The 27,997-nt window shown below is 44.2% G+C and overlaps 1 protein-coding gene across 11 annotated transcripts in view; it reads left to right on the top strand.

Moving 5' to 3' along the window:
- Window positions 1-26,800, top strand: part of MITF (melanocyte inducing transcription factor) — a 250,293-nt gene extending 223,493 nt beyond the window's left edge. For 6 of the 11 annotated variants that reach the window (XM_080674671.1, XM_080674665.1, XM_080674673.1 and 3 more), the window contains 7 exons: window positions 802-885; window positions 3,492-3,587; window positions 10,142-10,259; window positions 12,416-12,472; window positions 18,248-18,323; window positions 21,415-21,562; window positions 25,966-26,800. In XM_080674671.1, coding sequence (XP_080530797.1) covers window positions 802-885; window positions 3,492-3,587; window positions 10,142-10,259; window positions 12,416-12,472; window positions 18,248-18,323; window positions 21,415-21,562; window positions 25,966-26,367 — 981 coding nt within the window. In that variant the 3' untranslated portion in view covers window positions 26,368-26,800. Of the gene's footprint in view, window positions 1-801; window positions 886-3,491; window positions 3,588-10,141; window positions 10,260-12,397; window positions 12,473-18,247; window positions 18,324-21,414; window positions 21,563-25,965 lie in introns of all 11 variants that reach the window. The other 5 variants (XM_080674674.1, XM_080674672.1, XM_080674670.1 and 2 more) reach the window with 1 other exon arrangement.
- The last annotated feature ends 1,197 nt before the right edge of the window (window positions 26,801-27,997 follow it).

The following is a 27,997-nucleotide window of genomic DNA, read 5'->3' as shown; positions in this document are numbered from 1 at the left end:
CAGCCTCGCTGGGTTTTGGGCGATGGCGCAGGTGGAGACCTGGCCACTCCCCGCCCCGGTTTCCGCTGCCTCTGCTCAGGGTTCTCTTCTCTTCAATGCCTTTCCATTTACAAAGCAGTGAAAGTGCAGAGAGAGAGGAGAGGGAAGGTGGAAAAGGAAAAGCAAAAATAGACAAGGTGTGGGACAGGCGGTTTAGAAGTTCCGCTTGTATTTCTGAGTGGAAAAAATAGTATAGAATGTGTGTGGATGGATTTGAATAATATAGCACATGAGAATCTAACAGAAAGGCAAGTGTAAAATTGCTGGATAAATTCAGTTTTATCATAAAAGCTGCTGCCCATCCAACCTGCTTTTGTAAAGGCTGATTGGAAACAAGACTCAGACACACCTGACGCTAATCGTGGCCGCAGAATCTGGTGCATAGAAATCTGAGAGGAGAGTTGTGATTTAACGTCTGTCATTTCCAAATTATGAGGTGATGAGCCTCATTTTAATGGAATTTCAGTGTACTCTGAAACTCCAGGGTGACTTTTCTGAAGTTTGCTTGATTTTAATTTCTAAAGGAATCAAGTCTTTACCCCCTGCCCAAACCAACTGTCCTATTTTCTCTGCCCATATTTGTCATCTAACAGGCTGATTGGATGCAAGTTCTTTTTTCATTATTTCATTTCTTGCTCAGATTCACCTTTGTTTGAAAATGTAGTTCATCTTGTTGCTGCACAATCAGCCTCATGTGAACATGTGGTTGAAGGGTCATTTGCAAACCCAAGTCATGGGCTGATTTCGCTTGTGTTTTTGCAGGGATTTTATAAGTTTGAAGAACAAAACAGGGCGGAGAGTGAATGCCCAACAATGAACACACACTCCCGAGCATCCTGCATGCAGGTACTGAGGGGCTTGGGGCCCAGGATGGAACACTTGGGAATGAGGATCGGAATTTGTGGCTAATCACACCATCCTGATGCTTAAGGGCACCCCCCCCCCCGATTGATTTTTTTATTTGTTTTGTTTATTTATTTATGTATTTATATAGTATGCCTTTTATTTCAGTTTGAACTCATACCACTCCTACTCACTCCATTATATTCTATTTTGTTTCACAACTCAGGGCATTCACACATGCTCTTATATTTTGCCAAGACTCCTTCTCTCTCTCTGGGTTGTACCGGGTCCTTACTTATCCTTCAAGACACCCCTGGCATGTCCATGTTTCTGAATGCTTCCCTAACCGCAGATGTAACCACTTCACCTCGCATACAGTCACTTCTCTAATTTCTACTCCTTTTGGGCTGCTCTACAGGATACTATCAAGTGTTATTGCAAGTGGCAAAGGGAGTAGGGAATATGCTGTGGTCCAAAAAGAGAGAAATTTGTATAAATAAACACAATTAAGTGGGTTTTTGTTTGTTTTTTCTCTAGGAATAGTGTGAGCCTTTTCAGTTCTCATGTTCACTGTGAATCTTCAGAGTAGACTATATCATATACACTATTTCCCATTTTTTACACAGTACTGAGTATCCCATGGGACTCAAATATCTACTAATTGTCGTTTGTGAAAACTGTTCAGCTATTTTACTTATGATGAGAAGTGCCCTAGAGCTCTGGGCTTCGTAAGGTCTGTACACTCTGTAAAGTGAATTTTCCTTAATCCCTTTACTGATTTGGTTTTAAAGATGAAAAGCTATAAATAGAGCCATTTTCTTCATAGTGTCTCAAGATTAAATAATTACTAAGAGATTAAACTTAAAATGCATTTTCCCTAAGTTGCTTTAAGTAATTAAATAGTGCTTATAATACATAAAATTCAGTAAACAAAATTAAAATGCTGTAATTCATTTAGATACCATCATAAGTGTACATTATGCAAATGTGTAGGGTAGCAATTTTGATAGGCTATTAGTAATAGGTTCATATGTTGTCATATATTGTTTTGTAAAATGGAATTTCATGGAGCATATATTCTGAAACTATTAATTTAATAATTTCATGGATATTTTCCCAAATAATTAAAAGTTCTATGACAGTCTACTTAATGGGTTTATAAATTATGCTACATTCATTTATTGATATAGTTATATATTTAAAATGTGTGTATAGATGTATAAGAGAAAGCAAAAAATAAGCCACAAAAATTTATTGCTTATTTATATTTTCTGTTATCAGCTTGCATTACTTATTTCATAAAAGGAAAAAATTATTTAAAAAATTTTATCACACCAGGTCCTCTAATTTTTATAGTGAAAATAAAATAAAAATTTACAAAGGAAGGTTTTTTTAAGTCCTGGTCCATTTGCCTGTTCACTAGCATAATTAGAAAATTATCTCTTAAAAACAAATAAAACTGGTATACCTAGAGATGGAACTGAATAAAGTATGCTGGCAGTTATTCAAAACTGACTTCCAATCACTCTTCTCAGGACCTGTGAGCACTTTGCATGATTTATTCTGAAACCTTATAAGAATCCAGTAAGGCAGTGAGCATTATGAACCCATTTTACAGATAGGCCCACTGAAGCATTAAAGATTAGGGGCTTTGCCTCCAGTACAGAAAGAGGGAGAACAAAAGTTCCAACAAGTCCCATGATACTGGAGCTTGTCCTCTTTAATTGGAAGTGGCAAAAAAAATAAAAAGGACCCACAGGAGCATGTCTCTGAGTCCTGAGATTTCGTCATGTGCTTACGAAGGACTCTTAAGATCCAGGCCTGTGTGGCATGTGCGTGCACGCGCACACACAGACACACACACACACACAACTAGCCCATGTACATAAGGTGTTGGTGGAGAAATGTTTTCGCAGACTTATCTTACAGCTAATGCGATGCGCATGTAATCACTGCTGTTTACCATCATAGCTGGTGCTTTGACACTTTAGGAATAAAATTGTCCAGTGGGAATGTCAGCTCCAGGGCTGTGATGATAACTCCGTCCTGGGGGAGACCCTGGGGAGTGCAGAGCACAGGGCAGCTGCACAAGGAGAAACTTACTTTTCAAGTCACTGTGAGATCAGTGCAGGCTGCCAGGGCCTGAGAGCCGTGCCCCACATCCTGACAGGAGCGAAGGGCTGGACTGCCCCCCATGTCTCCCTCCTCCAAGGAGGGCCTGGGAAGTGAAATACCACCGCAGTTGAGAGCCTGGGTTCAACTTGGGACTCCAAGCCTTGCACAAGTGACTTTGGGGTAGTTGCTTCTCATTTATCCCGCCTGGAAAACAACTGTAATAATAGCACTGTCCCTGTTTGGGCTACTGTGGAGGTAAAATCCCTGAGCACAGTGCCAGCGCCTGCTCGTCACGCACACAGCGCTGGAGGATGCCATTCCTGCTACCTGTGCATGCTAATGGCCTTAGTCATGGTCATTTTGGGAGAAAGGACAGTTCTTAGAATCTAACTAAAGAGCATTATTGCTTTGGGTAAGAAAAGAGTTGGATCTCTTTTTGGGTTGCTTTGCATGGTTTTGCTTACATCTTTCTCCCATTGCCCTTTTTCCTGCAGATGGATGATGTTATCGATGACATCATTAGCCTAGAGTCAAGTTATAATGAAGAAATCCTGAGCTTGATGGATCCTGCCTTGCAAATGGCAAATACGGTATTGATGACTTTTCTTTAAGGAAAATCTTAAGCTATTTTCAGTGTTCTCTCCCTTTTCCAGAACTTTTAGTTTATCTTTGGAAGTAATTCATCAAGAAATGTATTAATAATAAAACAGAATTATCTCAGGATCACAAAGAAGTGACTTGGACATCAAAAGTTAAGTTTACAAAGCTCCACTTTCCCTAAAGTCCAGGTCCACTTTCAGTAGGACGGCAGGCCTTCCTGTCCCCCTGACGTCCTTCTCCTGCTGAACACACGCTGCCCCGGGCCTGTGGGCTGCTGCGCCCAGCAGGGTTCTAGTCTGAAGAAATAATGCAGTCTGTAAGGCAGCATCTTGCTATTCACAGGTGATAGGGGGACAGTCAGGTTACCATCAGCAGCAAAATTTATTTCTATTTTAGTAAATTTTTAAAAAGTAGAACTATTTGCTCTAATGTGTCACTGCCCCCTATAATTTGGAGCCCTGCCTATATTGTTTATTGTACTTCACTCCTTACATTTGTGTCTTATGTTACTCTTCTGCCAGTCTCATTGCAGGTATTTTTTGTCCTTGCAGTCATTCTGTGAGTTCTGTTAGTCAGGTGGGGTTTATCATTGCTGCCGTCATAGGGTTAGGGAGCGTGGCGTGGCAGTCAGGCTCCTCAGTAGTTTTTGTGTGCCCAGCTAGTCCTGTCGCTTTCTACGAGAGCAATGCCACGCGCTATCACAGTCCTTAATAACTAGTATGTAAACGTGAACTTGCATAGGGGTGAAGGGAAGTCATTGGTTGAGGGGTGCAGTTTCAGATTTGCAAGATGAAAAAGCTCTGGAGATGTTTCACAGCAATGTGAATATACTTAACACCACTGAACTGTACGCTTAAAAATGGTTAAGATGGTATATTTTATGTGATATTTTTTTACTACGTAGAATAATTTTTACAAACTAAATTCCTATAAGTTCTCTTGGCCAGGAAGCATGATAACCTATAATAATTTACGCCTACATTGTTAGTAAGCTAAATTTTTATAGTTAGCATTTTCTTTTCCATCAATTTCACATACCTGATGTCCGGAGGAGTAGAGGACACCCCTTGAAATCTCAAGCCTCTTCTAGGATCTTTAGTTTTATCAACCCCTTCCCATTAAATTCACTCCCTGATTTTGAAAGAACTAAATGTCCTGCTGTCCTGACAGATGTGTCCATGCAAACGCGCTGTCCTCTCTGAGCCCTCGGTTGGCTTCCGTGGACCCCTTCCCTTTCCAGGTTTGTGCCCCCTGTGAGGCAGACCACACCTGTCGGCAGGCAAAAGCCCAGGTGAGCTTGCCCTCAGGAATTTATAAATATTCCCAAAGCCAGGGGTATATTTCTAGTGTTTTCCATGCCCAGCCGCATTAATCAGCCATGCCCCAGTCATCTCAAAATAACTTTGGTGGTGAGGTTACCCCTTTGCCAGTGGTGTCTGGTGAACATCTGGGCCCATTCAGGATGACTGTAGAATTGATAAAATTTAAAAATCATCATTGCTTTTGTTTTCCTCCAAGGGTGAGGGCATCTGAGCCACCCTTCTCTTGCACTGACCTTCTCTTGCATGTCCTGTGACCCCAGCCAGGAAAGCAGATCCAGCTTCTTAGCGCCTCCAGGGAAGGAGTGCATTAGCTCACAGGGAAGTAGTGATGCACAGTGGCTAGGAGCTGGAGATTTCCGTCAGACCTGGGTTCCAATCCTGTGTAGCCTTGCAGTTACTTAGCTTCCCGAAGCCCTGCATTTTCCCTCTGTCAAATGGGGCTGATAATTGTGTCTCCCTCACATGGTCATCCCATAAAGGATGTATAGCAGTTAGCATCGACACAAGTTGTACTCAACATATTTAATTATTAAGTGTAATTTATTACACTGTAAAATAATTGTGATAGTATTTTATTTCGGTGGTATTTATTGAGCACCTGACTGTGTCCAGCTGCACGTTAGAATAGCCTCATACTTAGTAACCCAGATGGTCCTCACTGTGAGTCTCTGGGAATCCCAGACATGGGCTGCAGCTCACCTCACAGAGAACTCGTCCCATGACAGTACCTCTGGAGACAGTTGTCATGACCCCATTTCTTCTCTGCTTTAGCCTAAATCCATGTGTCTCCTCAGTCTGTCCACATTGGATCATATTCCCTCATTGTCTGATTGCTCCTGCAGTGAAGTGAAGGTTGTTTAGCATTCACTAAATGCCGAATAACCAGCCCGCACTGGGCGAGGCCTCGGGATGGAGGCGAGGGGGTACTCCTCTGAGAATGGGGCTCACCTGCCAGACAGGGCGCCAGGCAGACCTTGAATGGAGAAGGGTGTCAGGAGCAGGGAGGCCATCTCAGCAGAGTTCCCAGATAGGATCCCCACCCCGACCCCCCTGGGCAGAGTTGAAGTGATTCCCAGCCAGGAGAGGAATAATAACCTGTCGCCACCCTCAGAAGTCACTGACTTTGTCCTAGAGTTCATTTCTCTTCTATATTCGCACCCTGGAAAAGGCATGTGGCCCCAATGGAGCCTTCTCACAAGAAAACTATTGCAGCATTTTGCTAAGACAGTGTGTTGTAGAGGCTTAAAACACAGACTCTGAGCCACACGTCTGCACTCAACACATACTCCCAAGCCAGTTGAGTTCTCTGCCTCACTTTTCTAGTCCAGAAAATGGCCATAAAAACAGCATCTAAACAGTAGAATCAAGAATTCATCTACAAAAAAGCATTTGAACAGTCCTGGCCCTGATATGCTCTCACTAAATGTTAGTTAAGCCTTTATTTTTGATAAATTTGGGTTTTGGTTATCAAAATTAAATAACAAAGCTACTACAACTTAATAACATTTTAATTTTTTCCACAGTGAAGTTTAAACAATGTTTTTCATGTTAGGCATTTTCTCCTTTTATTTGATTCTTTGAAATCTTTGTTTCAAGTTATTTAAAAAAAAAATAGTGGAAGGAACACAGAGAGGAAACTGTCCTTAGGGAATTGGAGTCTAGAAACCACTCTTCTGAGAGCACAAGGGCCTCTTGTGGCATCAGAAACAAAGAATAGAAGTCCCAGTTTGCTTGTGCTAACAGTGCCCAATTGATACTCAGAGAAGGGGACCATCCAGAGGGAAATACTTTACAATGATCATTTACTTGAAAAAGTAATCATTTTTGGTGGGTCAGAAAATTGAACAACTCGATCCAGACCAAGTTTGGGGTCACCCCCAGGTGAGTCCACCTCCTTGTTTGCCGAGCGGCTGTGCTCCCCACTGTCCCCGTTGGTGTGCCGGAAGTGAGGTCTTGTCCACCAGGTTAAGGTGCTGGGTAAAGTCCAGCAGACACCCCTCCCTGGAATAGAAGATGCCTCTTCTTCTTTAGCTCCAAAGGTGTGATTTTGACCTAATTTTGATGTTAACTGTGTTTATGAGGGAGTTTTTCTAATCCAGAAGGGGAACCACAGCATCCTTTATTAAATATGCATAACTAAGAGACTAATTTTCAATTAGAAAGCCATACCATTTTAATCAACCTTCCTTTTAGTAGCTTCAACGAATTACAGCCATTAATACAAAGAACAGATGCCACCATTTAGGGCAGGACCTCTTGGCCTTGGCAATGTTAACATGTGAGATGGATAGCACCCCTGGCCTCCACCCATAGGTGTCAATAGCACCTCCTCCCAGTTATGGCAGCCAACAATGTCTTTGACATTGACACATGTCTCTTGGAGGGAAAATTGACACATGTCCCTTACTGAGTGAGCATCTCAGCCCCATAGACTCCGATTCCTGTGTTTAGATGTGTGCTGCAGGCTGATAAATGGTCAGCCAATTGTTGGTAATTAACATGGTGCACGGTTTTCTGTATCAGAGCAGGTCGTGCCTGAGGCAGGTTTGAACTGGTCTCTGACTCCTAAGCCCAGGTGTAGAGTCGCCACCTTATTACTCTGTGAGTTTGATTCTCCATACTTTGAATTGTTCTGGGCTTTGAATTGTTCGGGTCCAGTTGGAAATTAATTGAACACTGTAGTTTCTCACTAACATCAGCAGGTTGAAACAGCCCTACCCCACTACTGCTAAGAACGTGGGACATGGGCCTCCTGCCATGCAGGCAGCTAGAACTGTGGCTTTTCTCCTTTCAAAATCAGTAATATAACACAAAAGAGCCTGCCTAGTTCTGTGCCTGGGCCAGACTAGCCCCCACAGAATTCAACTTTCCCCAGCAAAATGTGCTGCTGGGCTCTGTGTTGCCAACTCCTAATCATGAGGATAGGATAGGAAAGGACGCTGAAGCAGATGGAGGGTTCTACGCTGCTTTTCTAACTGGAAGTAACGCTGTCTGACTCAGTGGGTAATATGAGGCATCTCTGAAGATTTGAGGTCCTCTCCTTCCAGGAGTCACTGCCAGTTCATGCCGCTCCAGCCTCCAGTCCTAACCTCGCAGGGTCTCCCCAGTCTGGCTCTGTCTCCCCACCCGCCGGCCTGTCCACTTGCTTTTCCATCCCTTGTCCCCTCTGCCTCTGTGGCTCTCTCGTCCTGTTTTCTACCCCACACTCCTTGTGTCTGTCTCTGTCTTGTTCCCAGTTTTTGATTCTTTCACCCTCTGTCTCTCTCTTTCTGTGATTCTGCACTTAAATCTATGTACACAGATCATCTTCCTTTAGAAAATGGTTAGGAAACATGTCCTTGTCCTGGAGAAGCTGTCAGTTAGGTATCCCTCCAGATGCATTGGTGAAAGGATTTTAAAATCCCTAACAATCATCATCATAACACAATTGCATGTTTTGCTTACAAGTTACATTTGAAAACATGATACATATGATTTATTTCCAGAGCTACTGGAATAGTTATTTAGCTTGTTATATTGAATTTTGGAGTCATTTTCTTGGTTTAATAGTACCCAGTACTTCTCCCTGAATCTGAAATTTCAGAAAGCTGGGAGAAGGAGTCTTTGTAATCCAGACGGTGACGAGATATCATAGCAGCTCTATAATTTCAACTCCAACTCTACAGTATTGAGACATTGGAGTACCTTTCACTCTGCTGTGTTAAGCTGGACAAGAATAAAACGGAACACACACAAGGCAAGGTTGACCCTAAGAAGGTGACCTAATTAAAATAAAACAATTTTGTGAAATGATAGCTAATAATCAAAGTCACTTTTTTTTTTTTATCACTTTCTTAGTTAGAGGGCCTTGAAATGTGGTCCAGGAGCTTTTTACATTACCCCATTGCATCGTTTATATGCCTCAGGGCTGGGATAGAAATGTTGTCCTTCAAAACAGAGCAACAGCCTAGTAGAAAAGAGAGAGCCCTGCTCTGCTGGTAGGCTTCTCCATACCCCACCTAACAGGAGCAGAGCTAGCGCCCTATTACTATCAGGAAGAATCTTATTGTGTGCGGGGCCTCCCCCTCTCTTTAGCTTGGAGTTTAGTTCATAGAGTATTTATTTAGAAGCAATGAAAGAAATGGATGGCTGGTGGCTGCCCATGAGGGGAAACACATTTGATTCCATCTTTATTTGTGCGATATTTACATCTGCATGTCAGTGGCTATTTGAGAGAATGAAAGGTAGAATATGCAGTAAAACTTTACTCAATACCTCTTGGTCACTAAACATTTTAATCACATTTGAATGCTATCTAAATTTACAGCTCAGGTGTGTAATCAAGGTAGGGCAGGGCTGAGGGATGCAAAGTCTTACCAGGTAGTAGTAGTTACAGGAATTGAATTGGGTGAAAATGGGAAGTTTCACTTAACTATCCCTGTAGTTAATCCTTAGAATTTAATTTCAGGGAGTGGGCAAAGCAAAATGTCTTGGACCTCTTATGTCTACAAAAATGGGCCCATCAAACTCCTAACATGAACTAGTTAGAGGAAAATGTATATACAACAAAAGGAAGCCAGTGTTGGGGGAAAATATTTTTACTACTTTAAAATATTCAATTCATAGCTAGAGAAAACTGCTTTTAACCTATCTTAAAAAAGCTAAATACTTCCTTTTCTCCTTTTTTTTTTTTTTAAGTATAATTTTTTACTTTTATTAAAGTCTGTGAGCTCCCTCTTGTGGCTTTGTGAAAGATTTCAGTTTCAAGAAAAAAGCTTTTCATTAGCAGTAAGGAAATCGTTTCTTTTCCAATAAGAAGATGCTTTTCATTATGAGAGAGAGAGAGAGAGAGAATAAGAGAAAGAGGAAGAAAAGGAAGGAAGAAAATTGTCTTTGGTAAAAATCCCGACTGAGTGAGAAAGGCATGCCATATAGAACCCTATTTTACAGCATCAGCCAGCACCCGCACTGGCTCTAGCTGTGCGGGGTGTCCTCTGCCAGCCGGTCCTGTACACTTGTGGGTGTGAGTCTATGTCCCTTCCTCTCACAAGGGGAACTAGCCAAGGAGACTCTACACCTGTGAGTGAATGAAAAGGCAAACATCTCATATTTTCTAATTTAAAAAATGACTTTTTACATCAAACCATTTCTTTTAAATACAGTCTAATATAGGATATGGGTTTTGTCTGAATAACTTAGGACTTGTTCAACAACTCATTTCCGTTATTGATTTCTCTCTCCAGTTACCCGTCTCCGGAAACCTGATTGACCTTTATGGCAATCAAGGACTGCCCCCACCTGGCCTCACCGTCAGCAACTCCTGTCCAGCCAACCTTCCCAACATAAAAAGGGAGCTCACAGGTAAACACCCAGGAAATGTGCTGCTTACTAGGGGTTTTCTGTTAATTTTCTCATGAGTAAAGTAATCAAAATAGTGACCTCCAGTCTGTTTCCAACTCACAGACATACTTTTTAAAATCTGTGCAGCAAGTAAAACTTTGAGCAAAATTTAAAATGGAGGACTTTACTTGAAAATCCTCGTGTCTGGTACTCCGTGAGATACTGGGAGTCAGGGATGCCTTTGCGTCCTGCGCCACCGCTCTGCGGACCTCGTGAATCTGTGAAGGCTGCCGCTCTGGGGAGTGGGGGTGCGGGGGGGCCGCCGACAGCACTGTGAATGCTTCTGCCTGGCCTGGTGTTTACGTCACTTGCCAAGCCCTAGAGGCATTGAGGGCCCCTGTGTGAATTTTCCTGCCACAGACCCTGAAGCCTGCAGCTGGGATGGGGAAGAATAGGTTTCTTACATCTTCAGATACCTCCTGTTATTTTTGCTGTATTAAGTGCAAGAGACGTATTACACAGAGTGAAAAATAAATTACAAAATGGAGTGACGGGTATTGTTTGTTCTGAGGCAAGTGTGAAATTACCCATTTCTCCCTTTTGCTTAACGCTTTAGGGAAGGCATTAGACTGTTAAAACGTGAGGATAGTAGGCCTGGCATTCCTCCATGCTGACTTGTAGGGCCCTCACCCCACCCCTGTTTCTGTTTGGTCCTTGCATCCTGTGATTTTGGGTGAACAGACTGAGAATATGGAATATAGATTTGGTACAAAAAATACCTGTCCTATTCAATGGTATCTTTAAAAATTACTTCAGAAAATTGTGGCAGGAGAAAAACATTTTTAAAAAAATCACTGATTTGGGTTAAAAAAGATAACAAATTAATTAATACATTAGATATCATCAAAGGCCAACCAAGTAGTAAGTACCCTACAGGAAAGAAAAGTACCATGAGGTTTTAGAAAATATTGCTAAATAAGATCTGTATTAAATAATAATAAAATATGCTTAGAGCGACATGATTAAAATTCTTACTACTTGAGTTTGAAGTAGAGTTTGAATTATGTATATGATTGTTTCTTCAAAAACCTAGGAAAACCACAAAGGCAGGGGTGAGGAGTGGGAGAAGTGGGTGAAGGGGTATAAATGTATTAAATTTTTAAAAAGCAGATACAATAGAGAGTATACTTCTAAAGTCACTTGCATCTAAAAAAGTGACTTATCTAGACAGGATAAGGGTAACATGCCAGGAAAGGGAGCCAATGGGCAGGAGTTGGGGTGCTAGACGGGTAGCATGCATGATGTCACCAAAGGCAAACAGGCTTAGGAGTCAGCGATCTGACCTAAGGGGTGGGGAGGAATGGTCTTTATTAACACGAGGAGGAAACCTTACAGTGATTTGAACAGAGGTTTAAATTTTCCTTAACCATGTATAGGCAATGAACTACTAAAAAAGGCTGAATACTAATGAGTACCCAACCTGGAGAGGGAGCCCTCCTCCCAGGGCCAGGGTAGGTGGACGTGGTCACAGCGCAAATGCACAGAAGCCCACTGGGGGCCTTGACCAGAGCTGGCCTGCAGCTGGTGAGTTGAGGTTGGCAGGCAGAGAACTGTGGGGTCCGGCTGGAACCCAGAAACAAAAGGAAACAAAAATTAAAATCCTGAGGTGGAGGGACATAAATAACAACTGCTGGAAATACTGGGGCTAGCCTCCCCAATTGCACTAATTCAGCTTGTGAATTATGGATATAAATGTATATAATAATATACATCTAACAACTCCATGTGCTTCTCCAGCTGGAAGTTTTCAGGGCGTGTGTTATAAAGGCATCAAAGAAAGACTTAAAAGTTCTTTGCCTGGAAAGCCGGTCTGACTCCTGAGGGAGGAATGTTAGGTTCTCGCACTTGCTGCTTTTCTCCTCTGCGCCTGTCTATTCCCAGTGAGCCCTGTTGTGACCAGGTGACTGGTATCTCCATTTTGTAAAAGCCACGGGTTTGCATTTATTTGATAAATATTTTGACTGAAAAATGCCTGCTTTTTTGTATTGTTTGGAGTCAGGTCAGGTGAGCTGGCCTCCTGGAAACGGGGCTGTTCTGTATTCACATTGTTGTGTGCCGTGACCAGTTCCAGTTTCTAATTGCTTCATTCACGTGCACAGCGTGTATTTTCCCCACAGAGTCGGAAGCGAGAGCCTTGGCTAAAGAGAGACAGAAAAAGGACAATCACAACCTGAGTAAGTTGGTTTTGTTTGTCATAATGGATGTTGGAATTGATGTTCACTTTTTATCAAGTTTTTTCCCCCAGAAAATTTAGAGGGAAATTGACTTCTATGATATTAAAGGTATATTTTATGGCAGAAAATTATTTTTTCAGAGAAACCAAGGTATGTATTTTCCCCATGTTTTATCTCAGATCAAATTGAAATTTTCCAGTACCCTGAAGACTATTTTCCTTGTTTATAGTATTGGTTTTATATGTGTGTGAGTGAAAGACACTTGATCCCCAACTACCCAATTATAAGTGTTGCTCACACTGGAACTTATTAACAATACAGGGTTATGGGAGTACCTTCTCCAGTGAGATTTGAAAGGAAAAAAGAATCATCTGGGGGGTAGTCTATCAGTGGGTGAGGTAGCCTTCCAAATTTTTTACTTTACCTGCGACATAAAAATATTTTAACATTTAAAATTATTTGTATGTGTTTAATTTACTCTCGATCAAATGTTTAAGCTGTTCCTATAAAAACTTAAGATTTTTGTTTCATAAACAAGTAAAAGAGGCTGCATGGTAAAAACAAAACAAAAAGGATTGGACTTGGAGGCAGGAAACTGTTTGCTTGTGAGTCAGTGTCTCATCCCATGGCCTCCTTGCTTTCTTTCCTACACTGATGTTTAAGAATATAAGTTACATATAATGCTCTGTCCTTAAGGAAATGATAGAATAAGGCCAGAGTTCTCCTCTGATTGTTGGGACAATCTTTCCTTTTCTCAATTTGCTGTTGGTCTTCTCAGCCTCTTTCCTTGACTTTAAGCAACACCCAAAATAGAAAGCACTGCTCTGTGAGGAGGAAACACAGACGCTGTTGCATTGTCCACACTCCGCTGCCTGCTGTTTTCCTCTGCAGCGTGTCCTGAAGACTTCTGCAGTTAATAACTGACCCATTGCCTTTAAAGACTGTTGCTGAGTATTCCATAGCGTGGCCACCTGCTGCGAGGGCTGTTTCCAGTGTGTCCCTGTAGTAAACAATGCCACGGTGGACATCTATGCATGTGCCTCTCTGTGTTTGTTACAAAACAGAAAGAACCTGTGCTCCCTCCCACCGGTCACCCACCCTCCTCCCCCCGCCTGCCCGGTGCTGGCAGAGCCACACCCTAAGTCCTGAGAACTGGGGAGGAAGACTGGCTGTTTTATCATGAATGATGCCACCCAGGAGAGCGGGCAGCTAATGCTCAGAGCCTGGACTCCTGGTGGTGTGGCGTGTGCATTACAGATTCTATAAGATAAAGCACAGGGCACTGTGGGTTGGGGATTCCGAGTTGTACTGGGAGCTGCTGGGGCAGGGGAGGGCCGGGCAATCAGTTCCTAAGCGCAGCTCTGTCTGGTTTCATGGGAAAGTAGCCAGGGGGCCATTCCACCTCAGGGCTCAGGAGCTGATACAGCCCAGTCAGGATGTTCTCTCTCCTGTAGAGGTCTATTCCTCAGTCCCGGCTTCTGTCTTCTGCTGCCTCGGGGTTGCTGATTCCCGGGGGAAAGGTCTCTGAGGGGTAGAGAGAGAGACGATTTCTAGAGCTAAATGTAATCACAGTCATACAGATCCTCAGGTTCATATGCAAGGGAGCTTGTTGCTCCAGGTTAGGAGCTGAGAGATGGAATTGCTGCATCCCCAGGTGCGGTCTTTCTAAGTGGGTATTGCCCTAACCAGTCCCATCCAGTGATGAGAAGCTTCCTTTGTCTCTTACCAAAAGATGTGAGTTAATATTAGGTCTCCTCTATCTTCCAAGTAATTTTACTCTTAGATATTTCTCCTTTTCAAATGCCTTATAAGTAAGATAATTAGGCATTATCCAAAACTTGTCAAAAACAATATTCACCTAATCTCTCAAGTTCATAGTTGTCAAAGTGCAAGCATGGTTAGCTCAAATTCTGAGGGCTACAAAACAATCCTAAAATTGCATCTAACCATTAGAAATTAACACTCAAGGTTACATTGCCTTTTGGCGTAGCTCTTCTTCTTCTATGCATTTTATCTTGTGAGAATACTTGCCAACATGTGCAAAAGAACACACCCATTTCTCCATTCCTTTTATTGAGCCCCTGCTACATGGGAGGCATTTTCTACAAATAAGGCTTCTCATCCTATGCGCTTAAATTTAAGTCCGGGGCTGGTAAAATAGATGAGAAAACCAATACATCAAAGTGGTGTGTTCAACATTAAATATTATGATGATAGGAATGAAATATACATGCAAGTCCTGGCAAAAACACTTCTTATACATTGAAAAAGAGGGAGAACTTGGAAACAGTGTAAATAGTCATCAGTAGAGAATTTTTAAGTAAAGTATGGTGCCTCCATGCGGGGATTCTCAGTGTCCCTTAGAAGAATAGGGTGGTCTGGCCCACCTGACTCAGATGGTGTCTACCATACATTGCTTAGTACAAAGCAGAACAATGTGTGCAGTGTCTCATTAGATACAAAGCACCTGTGTGTGTTTATGGGTGCATGGTGAGAGGTTCTGGGAGTCACCCTCATCCTTGACAAGGAATATAGGTTTTTGATGGTGTAAAAAGGTGGTTTTTACTACTTCCTTTATACACTTTTGTATGTTTTGCAAGTTTATATAAGCTTATACCACTTGCATAATTTTAAAAAGTTTGGGAGTGAAGGCATTGAATTAAAAATAAAATGTAGTACATCTAAATGTTGACAGTGATAGATGTTAACAATATGCTGTTAAGTAAGAAACGATAGATGCAGAATCATTCTATATAATAAAGAGGTAATATGCAAATTGACCAGCACTCCCAACACACAAGATGGCCGCCCCCATGCGGTCAAAGATGGCTGCTACAAGATGGCCTGCAGGGGAGGGCAGTTGTGGGTGACCAGGCTGTCAGGGGAGGGCAGTTAGGGGCAACCAGGCCGGCAGGGGATGGCAGTTAGGGGCATCTAGCCGGCAGGGGAGCAGTTAGGTGTCAATCAGGCTGGCAGGCAGAAGCAGTTAGGGGCAATCAGGCAGGCAGGCAGGTGAGCGGTTGGGAGCCAGCAATCCTGGATTGTGAGAGGGATGTCCGACTGACCGTTCAGTCGGACATCCCTCGAGGAGTCCCAGATTGGAGAGGGTGCAAGTCGGACATCCCTCAAGGGATCCCAAATTGGAGAGGGTGCAAACTGGGCTGAGGGACACCCACCCTCCCCGTGCACGAATTTCGTGCACCAGGCCTCTAGTTTTTAATATTATTCTACTGTAATTGCATCATTCTTTATTTAATACATAGTTACTGAGGGGCCTACTATGTTCCAAGCTCATATGGGTGTTTTGAATGCCTCAATGAAAATAGGTACATACATACAGAAAATACACAGACATTAGATGGTAGAAAATCATATAAATGAACCTATGAATGAATGATGTGGATGTCGGATGGCAGGAAGTTTTATGAGGAGACAAAGTGCAACCACTTACTAGTAGAGTGTCAGGATGGAGTGGGTGTTGGGTTTTAAATAGGGTAGCCAGGGGAGGCTCACAGGACAATGTGGGTCACTCACTCCCTGAGGGAGGTGAGGGCAGAGCCACTCAGATACTTGGGGACGAGTGCTCCAGGCATGGGTGACACCAGTATGAAGCTCTAAGTGGCGAGTGGAGTCCCAAAGTGGTTGAGGAATAGCAAGAAGTTTAAGCGCTGAAGGGGTCCCATATGAGTAACGGTAAAAGATACGGTTGGAGTGGGAGAGGGTAGAAAACGAGGCGGGAGGGATGGAGGCTGCCAGTGCTTGTGGGATGCCTTGAGGACGCGGCTTTTGTCCAGGTGAGATGGGGAGTGATGGAGGGTTTTCAGCAAAGGACAGCCGTGCTCTGCCTTACTTTTCACAGGACCCCTCTGGCTGGGATATTCTGGATAGACCAACGGGGGTGGGGAACGGTGGGCCTGGGTGGAGCACAGAGACCAGGTAGTCGGGTTGCAGGAATACAGGTGGGAGATGGTGGCTTCCGTCAGTAGCTGTGGAAGCTGCATGGACTGTTCTAGAAATACTGTGAGGATAGAGCCAACAGATTTGATGCTGGAGCAGCTGTGGGATATGAGATGACAGAGGTGCAGTATTGATTCCAGGAGAGAGTTCTGCAAAGTGAAGGGGAACCTGGGCGGAGTGTCGGCTGCCCCTAGAACTCCCTAGGGAGGCAAGGAGGCGGACATGCGAGTCTGGAGTTCCAGGAAGATGCCAGCCTGGATGTGTAACTGTGGAGTCCAGCTGGTGTGTGGCATTCAGACTGGGAGGTGGCACCAGGTCACAGGAAGTGAATGTGGACCTAGAAGAGGCCCCAGAACTGTGGCCGGGGGCCCATGTGTGTGTATTTTCAGGGTTAAAAATAATCGCCAGGGACATATAAGACATGTAATAGCAGTTGTAGCTGGGTCATAGGAGGCTTTTATTTCAATTGTTATGATTATTATATGCTTGGGAAAAGTAAGGAATGTTGTCAGAGGAGGTTAGCTAAGCAGATCAGAGGTGCAAAAGCTCCTCCTTCGGAACCATTGAATATCACCTATTACTTCTATTTTTATAAAAGCTTAGTGATAGACAGTAATATATACAATTGATTTAATGATAGAGATCATCACTCAGCTTAAAAATGCAACATATTTTGGGAAGTATTGAACAATATTTTTTATTCAAGTGAATCAAATATAAATATGTACTCAGTTATACAAAATAACCTAATAATAATAAATATATATTAGGTTATAATATATTTAAAGTAAAAAGTTAACATCTTTAATTCAATTTATTAGACCTTAAGTTATTTGGAATTAATAAATTAAGAACATTTATTAACACATATGCTTTGCTACTTCACCCTTCCCTAAGAAGAACATACAACTAGATTTATGAGTGGGGACACTGTTGGGCTGGTGTTGTAGGTAAGGGTGCTGGACATAACTTCTGATGGGTTATCCGGACCACAGCCACACGTCACATGGCCTGGCGAGCACGTGGGATGTGGCTCATTGAAGCAGACATGTGCTGTACGAGTACAGTACTTAGTACAAAGGAGAGAATGTAAATATCGAATTTATAAATTTTTATGCTGATTACATGTTGAAATGACAATCTGAATATATTGGTTTATTAAAATGTTAAAGTTAATTTCACCTCTTTGTACTTTTTTAATGTGGCTGCTAGAAATTTAAAATTTCATCTAATATGTTCCTGTTGGGAAGCACTGGGTCAGAGCAGGAGTTTATGTGTGGCCTGTGGACAAAGAAAGTGTTTTACATTTTTAAATAGTTTTAAAAAGTCAAAACAAGAATTACATTTTGGGATATGTAAAAGTTATATAAAATCCAAGCTTTGGCATCCAGGGCTCTTTATTAGTAGACTTGCACTGCAAACACGTTTTACCTGGTTAATGTGATCATTGACTTTGGTCAATAAATAAGTTGTGGAAGTCTGTTTTATCTCCTGGCCCTCCCCACTTCCTGCTGTGTCCTCACCTCCCTAATCTCCAGAGAAGTTTTCCTGTTTGTAATGGTGTATAGGAACCCCAATTCAGGGTTGTGACGGGATCAAATGAGAAACTGTTTATCTCAGGGCTTAATTAATGATAAAAGGTAGCTCATTTGAAAAGCTATTTTAACCTCAGTACCAAAACCACGGGAAGACAGGAATACAGGGTCAGGTTTCCATGGTCCTGAGCTGTAAGGTTGATACACGCATGTCATTAATGAGATATGTTCATGCCAATGTGACGCTGTTGCTAATAGTCCTTCCTGTGCTCTTTTCTTGAAGTTGAACGAAGAAGAAGATTTAACATAAATGACCGCATTAAAGAACTAGGTACTTTGATTCCCAAGTCCAATGATCCGTGAGTACAATTGCTTGTTAATCTGCATCGTATATTTTTTGTACCTTAATGTTTTTTCATATGTTGCAAAAACTGCAACGTTATGAAAACCAGTGTAAAGAAGTCCCCTTTTCCTTGCGTTTCATCCTAAATACTCCATACACCTTGCTTTTGATAGTCTCATCAACTAAGATGCTGAGGGAAGTGCACCAAACTGGACAACAGAGTGATTGGACATGAGATAGCTCTGGGTGTGAGGAGAATCCTTGGCAAACAAACATTGAGCTGCTAAACAAAATTTACCAGTTTCTGCAGGACAGCGATTTCAGTACCTGCTGAAGCAAGGTTTTGCTGGCTGCTCTTCATCTCGAACAGCATCTGTAGGCACTGAGAGCTGATATTGCAGACTTCATGTTTAACAATTTTGCTCAATTGTGTGTGTTTTTTAAACATTTGTGTTCTTTGTATGTTTTTCCTTTCTAGAAAAAAAAGAGTACTTTTTAATCCTCTTCTAAGTATATAGGTCAGCTCCTGGGATTTCAGCTCTGTCTTTCTTCCCGCTTACTGCTTAGGGGATCACAGTGGTAAAGATCTCTTTCCTGCTGGCAACAGCAGCAAACAGGACAACACATATAGTTTTTATCCATTAGACATCGGCCCATTTGAAGTGATGGGCTCAAGGATGTACACATTTTAATAGCTCCCACAGGCATTCAATGAAATTAGCCTGTGAATATGACCTTTTAGCTATCTAATAAAATGGAAAGATGAAATCAGCCATTATTCATGCACGGCTTATTAAGTTTGCTATTCACATTATTGTCAGGGTATTTGTGACGAAGTAAAATAAAACCATTGTAAGGTGGCTCTGATGAATGAATGTTCAAGCACAATTTCCATCATCTACATTTTACTTTCCAGGTTTATCAAGGAAAACCATTTTGAAACTCAGAACATTCGCGTTCTCAGCTCTGCAGCACACATCCCACGAAGGGGCTGTGACCTTCATTTCCTATCCTCATTCTGGCATGATAGTGGAGCTTGAATCCCCCCTTTCCTGTTCTTCATCAGCCCTCACTTCTTAGCATGTACTTTTAGGCTAGCATGGGAATCTCTTTACCAAAGGATGAAGTTCTAGGCGGGAGTGAAAGCCTCCCCCTGCCTATCTCCTTTCTCCTTTGCCCATTACTTATGTTTACAATCTAAACTGATAATGATCTGAATTGGTAGGCATTGTTTTAAGATAAAATGGACTGCCATCTGTTACGGGGTTTCCATGCCAGGTCCAGGAGCAGACCCTGGGGCAACTGAAGAGACAGTCCAGCTGACCAGGTTCTCGGCCCCATGCCCTCAGCAGACCTGCTTTTGTTCATTTACATGGTAGAGATTTGTGTATACTTCTGTGTGAAAATGGGTCTTTCTCGTTACGACAAAGAAGTTTAAAAACTCTTCTTTTAAGCCTCGAAGCATAATTAATTGGTTGGCTCTCACAAGGAAGTAAACCCAAGATGTCTGTTAGAAATGGTCACTTCTTAAATATGAAGTGGCTGTGTGCATGTCTCAGTAACTTGTCCTCACCCTGCTGGCCTCAGCAAGGCATAGGTTTCAGTGCAGTTGCCTTTCTCGCTGGCTGCTGAAGTTTCTGTTCCTTGGATATTAGCCCTGACATTAGCCAGTTGGCTCAATCCCAGGACACCTCCTATGCTGCCATCTTTGGTGTTCAGACCCTGGGGATCAGCCCCCAGGAACTCTCAGAAGCCTGAACACTGCCTCTCATGGGAGAACTCTGTTTTGTTCTTTATCTGACCATGTGAGCATCAGTGACTTGGTGACTTGCGTTAACCGCCCTCCATTCACACGGCCACCTGATACTTCTGATCCACTTTGAGCAGCTGTAGAGTAAAGCTTTGGAGGTTTTTCATGCATTAAAATTGTTTTTGTTTTCATCACTATCATTGTCATTATCATCTTGAATATTGTCTATAAAAGGGCTCAGATTAAAGTGCTATAGAAATATTACTTACGTAATTATAATTTCATTCTTAGTCATTGATCTGGATTGCTCTAAGTGGTGTTCTGTTTGTTCCACATATGAGTACATTAGAGCTGTGGTGATCACAGACTGAGGGGCCTGGGTTTGAATTCCCAGACGGTGTGGTGATCACAGACGCAGGTGCTGGGTTTGAATTCCCAGACGGTGCCTTCCTAGACGTCTGTGCTGGGGAAGACCTGGAGCTCTCGGGCTTCATTCTCCTCAGCTGGTAAAAAGGGGCGATCAGAGTATCCCTGCCTAGTCTAGTGGTTTTGAGGACTCAATTACATACGAGGAAGAATGGCACAGTGGTGTAGAGCCTGCATCCAAAGCCAGGCAATCTAGGCTTCCTGGTCTACTACTTCCCAGCCATGTGGCCTTGGGCAAATTCTTTGACCTTTCTGTGCCTGAGTTTCCCAGTCTGTCAGATGGAGTTGTGATGAGTAAATGAGCTGTAAGATTCTTGGAAAAGCACCTGGTACCTAGTGAAAGCTATTTAAAGATAGCCATCGAGTGAGTACATGGAGCCCCTCACACAGAACTGCACCCTCAGCTTCTCACAGCATTTCTATATAAAGTGCTCCCTTTGATTCCAATAACATCCCAGGAGGCTGCTCCTGCGAAGGTAATATCACGGTTTATAGAGAGGAAATAAAGACGAGAGAAGTAGATAACCTGTCCATGGAAACCATGACACAATTTAAGGATGCCACTGTGTGCCTCACACAATCAGGCAGTGAGACATCATGGGATGTTTTTTTGCCACAGCTTATTTTCTGAGTTAATGTGATAGTCCTAGAAAGCTGTAACTATTTAATAAGATGTTAAGAATATTGACTTTGCAACCAACAGACCTAAGTTTTTAGGTCCTGACTACACCTTGTAGCTCTGACCCAGGCTAGCCCGTGCATGCCCTCCCTGCCAGGGTGCTCCTCAGGGTACATGGGGGGAAGAGGGGATGGCAGCGACTGGTAGCTGTACCAACCTGCACTCTGTAGCGCATTTTTAGAAACTGCTCTGACTGTTGCATTTTCGTTGAGCCTCAAGTCATACAGATTCTGTCTCCTTGCATTTCATCAGGGACATGCGCTGGAACAAGGGCACCATTTTAAAAGCGTCTGTGGACTACATCCGGAAGCTGCAGCGGGAGCAGCAGCGGGCGAAAGAGCTAGAGACGCGGCAGAAGAAGCTGGAGCACGCCAACCGGCACCTGCTGCTCCGCATTCAGGTACGGCCGCCGCCTGCACTCCTGACTTCACCGGTGAGAAGAAAGGGTGCAGGGAGCCCCCCGGGGAATTGACTCACGTGAACCTCATTATTTGTGGATTCCCCATTTGAATCTGCCACTTGTAACAATTTATTTGTAACCCAGAGCAACATTCGTGGCACCTTTTGGTCATTCTCGGAATGTGCAGAGCCGCAGACTTGAGTTGCCCTGGACATCTTCCGCAGGTGGAGCAGGCGAGGCTCCGCCTTCTGCTCTCAGCGCCTCCTGTGACCCAGTGTCCTTTTTGCAGTCTGGTTAGTGCCAGGTTTTTTATATTGTTGTGGGTTTTGTAGGTGATTTTGCTGATTACAGTGGCCTGTAAGCATCATGCCAAAGTTTTGACTAGTTTCCCAAGCACTGAAGGCTGCACTGTGTCTGATGGAGCTAAGCTGACATCGGACATACGTAGCAGTGCTGTTGGCTGAGTTCAGTGCTAATGAATCAACATTATATATTAGATAAGGAAGCATGGCTCCATGGTGGAGTATGGCCAGAGGCTCGCAGGCACTAGCTGTGTCCCCAGGAGCGAGGAGCTTTCCTCTGTGGCTGCAGCGACTGTCTGCTCGTGCGGCTGACAGAGTTGCCACAGCCAGTGGCTTACCCCACAGACACTGTCTCACAGTTCCCGAGGCGCCAGCTGGTTCTGAGGGTGAGGAGGGCTCACTCCTTCGTTCAGAGACAGCGCCTCCTTGCCCAAGTCCTACATGGGGGAAGGGGCGAGGGCACTCTTGGGGGTATTATCATCAAGACATAAATGTGAGAAATAGGACAGAGAGTGAACTTATACCAGGTGTATCTTTAGTTTATACTATATTTTTTTAGCGGGAGAAATACTAGTTTTACGGGTCCATAGGATCCACCGTCATTTCATTCAGGGAGTGTGTGTACAGTGCAGCGTGAGCAGGGTCCCTCAGTGTCAGCCGGGCCTTCTCTCAGGCATGGCCTCTGGTGCCGAGTGTGAGCACAGCTTCCTCTGAAACTGCCTTGAAAAGAAGGAAGAAAAACTGAGGTTGCTGCTGACTGAAGGAGTTCGCAGGAGTATTTTAATGTCCTGGCTGACTGAACACGGCCCACCAATAGGAGTCACTGTGCCTTCTTCTTTAGTAGATGAACCCACCTCGTACCAGATTTTGCCATAAAGCAGTGTCTACGTTTCAGGTTTCCAAGGCAACCGTTCATGGAATGGCAGTGCAAAGTGCAGCACTTCAGCGACCACTTGTCTGCCATAGTGCTGGGAGTCCCAGACATGGGATTATGTAGCTGAGTAGTTCACTGATAAGGATGCTCTTGATCTGTTCCATGCCCACACCACCGTGACACTTGTGGTGGCACCGCTCGTGGGTGCCGGGACCCCAGCCGCGGGGCAGAGAGGTGAGGACAGCTGTCCTCTGGGGGCACATTTTAGAACCTCAGCAGGGAAGAAACAGTCAGCTGAAATGTAAATTTCTCCTTCTTGCTCTCCTTTTATTTGGCTTTTGCTGTTGGTCCCATGTCCTGTTCTTCACTGAGGAGCTACAGGTCTTGGATCTATTGAATCTAGGCTACCAGTTTATAAAAGCAGCTTGTACTAATGTGCTAGTTCCTCATACAAATATTAAGGTATTAGAGACCTGGTGCATGAATTCATGCACCAGTGGGGTCCCTCGGCCTGGCCTGTGGGATTGAGCCCAAACCGGCTCTCCAACATCCCCTGAGGGGTCCTGAATTGCAAGACGGTGCAGGCCAGGCCAAGGGACCCCAATGGTGCATGATCAGGGCCAGGGAGGGACGTGGGAGGTTGACCAGCTGGGAGGGACTGTGGGAGGGCTCCAGGGTGTGTCCGGCCCATCTTACTCAGTTCGACCAGCCGACCAGACACTTAGCATATTAGGCTTTTATTATATAAGATAGTAATTGTTTTGAAAGAGAGTCTAGGTTTTGTTTTAAGGCTCCAAATATGTCTTTTTGTGTGAAATACAAGTATTGTAAAATAGTGAATTGGAAAATCCCCGGGGGGAGCATCTCGGGGTTTCCTACGTGATAGACAGCCCTCAGGCTTGGCGTGTCCCGGAAGCGTGACCGGTCAGGACAGCTCTGCAGGCCCAAGCCTGCACTTGGATGAGAGGCATCACATTATTTAGAAATCTAAGTAAGGCTTTAGTCAGCTGACAGATATTTTAAATTAAATAACAGAAGATAGAGTAGGATATTTGCCTTAGTTCAACTTTATTATTTGGTTTGAAAGACAAACTACTTGTGTGGGAGTGCCGTTCTTATTAGCACATTGGTATGGATTTACAAGAGTGGGCGCTCTCAGCCAGGGCTTCCTTCCATTTCCATTCTAAGTGATGCACGCACAGAATCACACAGAGGAAAGCATGAAGCCCAAATAGCATTGGAACCCCCATTTTATCCCACAGCCAGGCTCTGACCTGATGCTGAGAGACAGGTGTTTTTGGAGGGGTGAGAAGGAGGGGCAGGCACGTGCTGCTGGCTCCAGCTCTTACTTGTATTGCATCCAAAGGTCTTGCAAGTCTAACAGCCTTTAATAAAGACTGAACACGACTCTTCCGCAAGGTAGATCCTTAGGCGTGTGGGCCGAGGCTGAGGCCTCTTCGTGTTGCAGGGCCGCTCTCCTCTCCGACGAGGCAAGGAGACTCACTCAGCCTTACTGCTGTTCTTACTGCATCCGTGAAAGGGGCGCTGCACAGGGAGGGAGAATGCGCACTGGGGAGTCTGTCGGGGTCTCTAGGGTTCATTTAGGGAGGGTGCAGGGATACTCAGGAAGGAAGAGGGAGGGGCCTTTTGAAATGAGTGCTGGAGTCCATCAGGCAGCTGATGCTAACCCGAGGCAGTGTAGGCAGCAGAGACTTCATTTCCTCGCAGTTCAGTCCTGGGAAGGCGGTCCAGCAGGGTTGGTTTCTCCTGAAAGCACTGCTGGGCGTGGAGACGGTGCCTTCCCTCTGCGCCTGCGTCCTGGCCTCCTCTTCCGCAAGGACACCAGGGCTGCCTCAGATTGGGTCAGGGCCCCCCAGTGACCTCGTGGTAACTTAAGGACCTCTCTGAAGACACTGTCTCCAAACACAGCCACATGCTAAGGCACTGCAGGGTAGGTTTCAGCACAGGACATGGGAAGGAAGTGGAGGAGGGAATTAGTTAGAGGAGAACTTTTTTCTGGAATTAAAAAAAAAAGTTCATTTCTCGTGGTGAAATGGCCTGAATGATGCTTCTCAACCTCCAGTTCCTTGTGCGAACCTTCACCACTTTTGCCACTACTGCCCACTTTCTTAGTGCTGCTGCCCCTGGTGTCTTAGTTACTCTTCCCGTTTCTGTTAGGTCCTGACCACTTAGTAGGCATTTGAAAATTTAAACATGTAAATTAAGAAAAATAGAATTTTTATATTATTTTAAAATACCTGCATTACTTGCTGCTGGGCCTGTGTGCCTGCATGTGGGAGGTGGCCGCCGCCGCCGCCACCGGTCTCCACTGCACAGTGACTCCCACATAGTGCTGGCGTCTGTCGGAGGCGCCCCCGCCCAGGCCCTGCTCTGCGCGTGGCAGCTGACCCAATGTGGACCCCCTACCTGGGCGGCAGCCCTCACGGAAGTATCGCCACTTCCCTGAGGTTTTCAATCTCCCCAGGGCCTGTGTGTCCATTGGTCCATTGCTGCCCCCCGAATACTTCCCTGAGGTTTTCAATCTCCCAGGGCCTGTGCGTCCATTGCTGCCCCCCAAATACTTAAGTGCACAGTTTAGGGACCACGGAACAATAATGTTTCCTGAATATTTTCCTTTAATCAGCTTACATTTGGAAATTTTATTTTGATTTTTTTAACTTTTCCTCATTGTGAACATTAACATCTGTGAGAGACTCTCTATATTTAATACATAAAATCCACTACCACCTAAAAAGCATTTCATTTAGTTCCAGTAGTACTTATCTTCTACTTTTAAAAACATGGCATTTAATAATTTAAAAGAGCAAAATATTTTAATATTTATTGTTTTCTCTCTGAGTGTATGATTTTTTAAAAATAGACTTTATTTTTTGGAACAAGTGTCCCATACACCTCCCGACCCCCACGATCCACATATCCAACCATGGGGTGCATTTGCCACAGGCGGGGGGTGGGGCCTGTCCTCACCAGCGCAAGTCCCTACCTTTCAGGCTCCCCCCATCCCCCTCCCCTCTCCTCCTCCTCCCCTCCCTTTCCCCTCCCTCTCCCCTCCCCCTCCCCTCCCGCCCCTCTCCCTCCCCTCCCCTCCCCTTTCCCTCCCCGTCCTCCTCCCTCTTCGACATTGTCCTGTGGGCGTGGACAGTGTCTCTGCCCCAAGCCCTCTGTGCCCCTTCAGGTCCAGTGTCTCACTTTCCCTTTCCTTTCAGGAACTTGAGATGCAGGCTCGAGCGCATGGCCTTTCCCTTCTTCCGTCCTCGGGCCTCTGCTCTGCGGACCTGGTGAATCGCATCATCAAGCAGGAGCCCTCTCTGGAGAACTGCAGCCAGGACCTCCCGCCACGCCACGCGGACCTCTCCTGCACCAGCACCCTCGACCTCACCGACGGCACCATCAGCTTCAGCAGCAGCCTCGGCGCAGGCACCGAGAGCAGCCAGGCCTACGGTGTCCCCACAAAAATGGGCTCTAAACTGGAAGACATCCTGATGGATGACACTCTTTCTCCTGTTGGCATAACGGATCCACTTCTTTCGTCCGTGTCCCCGGGAGCTTCCAAAACCAGCAGCCGGCGGAGCAGCGTGAGCATGGAGGAGCCCGAGCACGCGTGTTAGCAACCCCGCTCGCCACCTCCAGGGGATTCCATAACTGACCTGAGGGGTTTTCTCAATAATTTTCCTTTAATATGAATTTTTTTCATGCTTTCTCAATAGCCAAGGATATATTTTATTTTTAGAATTTTGTGAAGCGGACCTGTATATTCCATTTTGCAACTATAAATGCCTCCAAAGTATTGTACAATAAGCGTACAGAACCTGTGAACTGAACTCACCCTGGACGCCAGCTTCCTGAGCAAAAGGATTTTCATCAGATAAATGTCTGTCCACTGTTATTCAGGGGAAGCAGGTTGGAGATTTTTATGCCTGTGACTTCCTTGGAAATTAAATTGGAAGTTTAATTAGAGGAATGTAAACCAACCAAAAAAATAAATAAAAAGAGAGACAGACAGACAGACAGACAAAAGAAAAGAAAAAATTTACACTAACCTTTTCCATTTTGTAAATGTGTTCATTGGTACTGCCTTAAAGATACAGTACCCTCTAGCATCAGTCTTTATACTGCAGACTATTTCAAGAAATGCTATATTCTGCAAAAGAAAAAAAAATGCAACCATTTTCATGAGGATTGTCTGGTGAAAAAAATAGCTGATGTGTTCCTTACCGCTGAATCGCAGGGACGGAGCAGGGCTCTGAACCCGGAGCTCAGCCTCACCCCTGCTGCCGTGGTTTTCCTCACCGATGAGTGTGAGTCAGTGTTTCCTAACATCTGTTTTATTTTGAAATGAAAATGAATGTCCTCTCAAAGTAAGACATTGAGGAGCACTGAATGTTTTACTCTTTTTTTCTTTAATTTTGCTTTTGATAAGAAAACCAAACGGCACATTTCTAATTGGCTTTACTATTTTTATTTTTAAATTATGTTTTACTATTCATTTGAGTTGTACAGATTCTTTATTATCATCATTCTTTTCAGTATGTTTATATTAATTTGTAAGAATATGCATCTTAAAATGGCAAGTTTTCAATATTTTTACAACTCACTGATGGTTTTCTGCGTTATTTGTACACACATGAAAGAAAACTTTTACGCAAGGTCTTGTGTTTAAAGAGAGCTTTGCGAATATTTTGTATATTACAGTCTCACTCAGAACTGTTTTTCCACACATTCAAGGTGTAGATTAATAGGTAAAACTGGCCTTTTAGAGAGAATAAACTTACATATTTATTTTTAGTGATATAAAAGTAGCAATATTCTTGGAGACTGGTAACCATAGTGCTAATACGCCCATTATGGTCATTTAAATTGAGGTTTATTTCAGCAAGCTTGCTGAACTTTTCTAAGGAGAGAGATGGTGTATTGGCAAATGACTGGTACTTGGTAGCACTGCTTCGCCGAGTGGCAGTGCCGTACAGGCAGCTGCTGTCCGGTCAGCTCCCATGCACCGGCACGTGCGCTCCTGCGAGGTAGCAGCAGCGGCCCCGCGCTCTGTCGGGCGAGGTGTCACACAGGCGTGGGGTCAGGAGCCAGGCTCTTGAGTGGATGTCTCAGCAGCATGTACAGTTGAACAGCTGGTGGCATCAAGCACACCCATCCGGAATGAAGTGCCTTACACAGAGCAGAGCCGCGTGGGACGGACGCTGGCTGAGCTGGGCTGCATGAGAGTTTCCCGCTGGTTTCTCGTGG

Source organism: Plecotus auritus, assembly GCF_963455305.1.
Source record: "Plecotus auritus genome assembly, chromosome: 6".
In the NCBI taxonomy this organism is placed as follows: domain Eukaryota; kingdom Metazoa; phylum Chordata; class Mammalia; order Chiroptera; family Vespertilionidae; genus Plecotus; species Plecotus auritus.
Note: the sequence above shows the minus strand (reverse complement) of the source record. Positions and strands in the feature narration are given on the sequence as shown.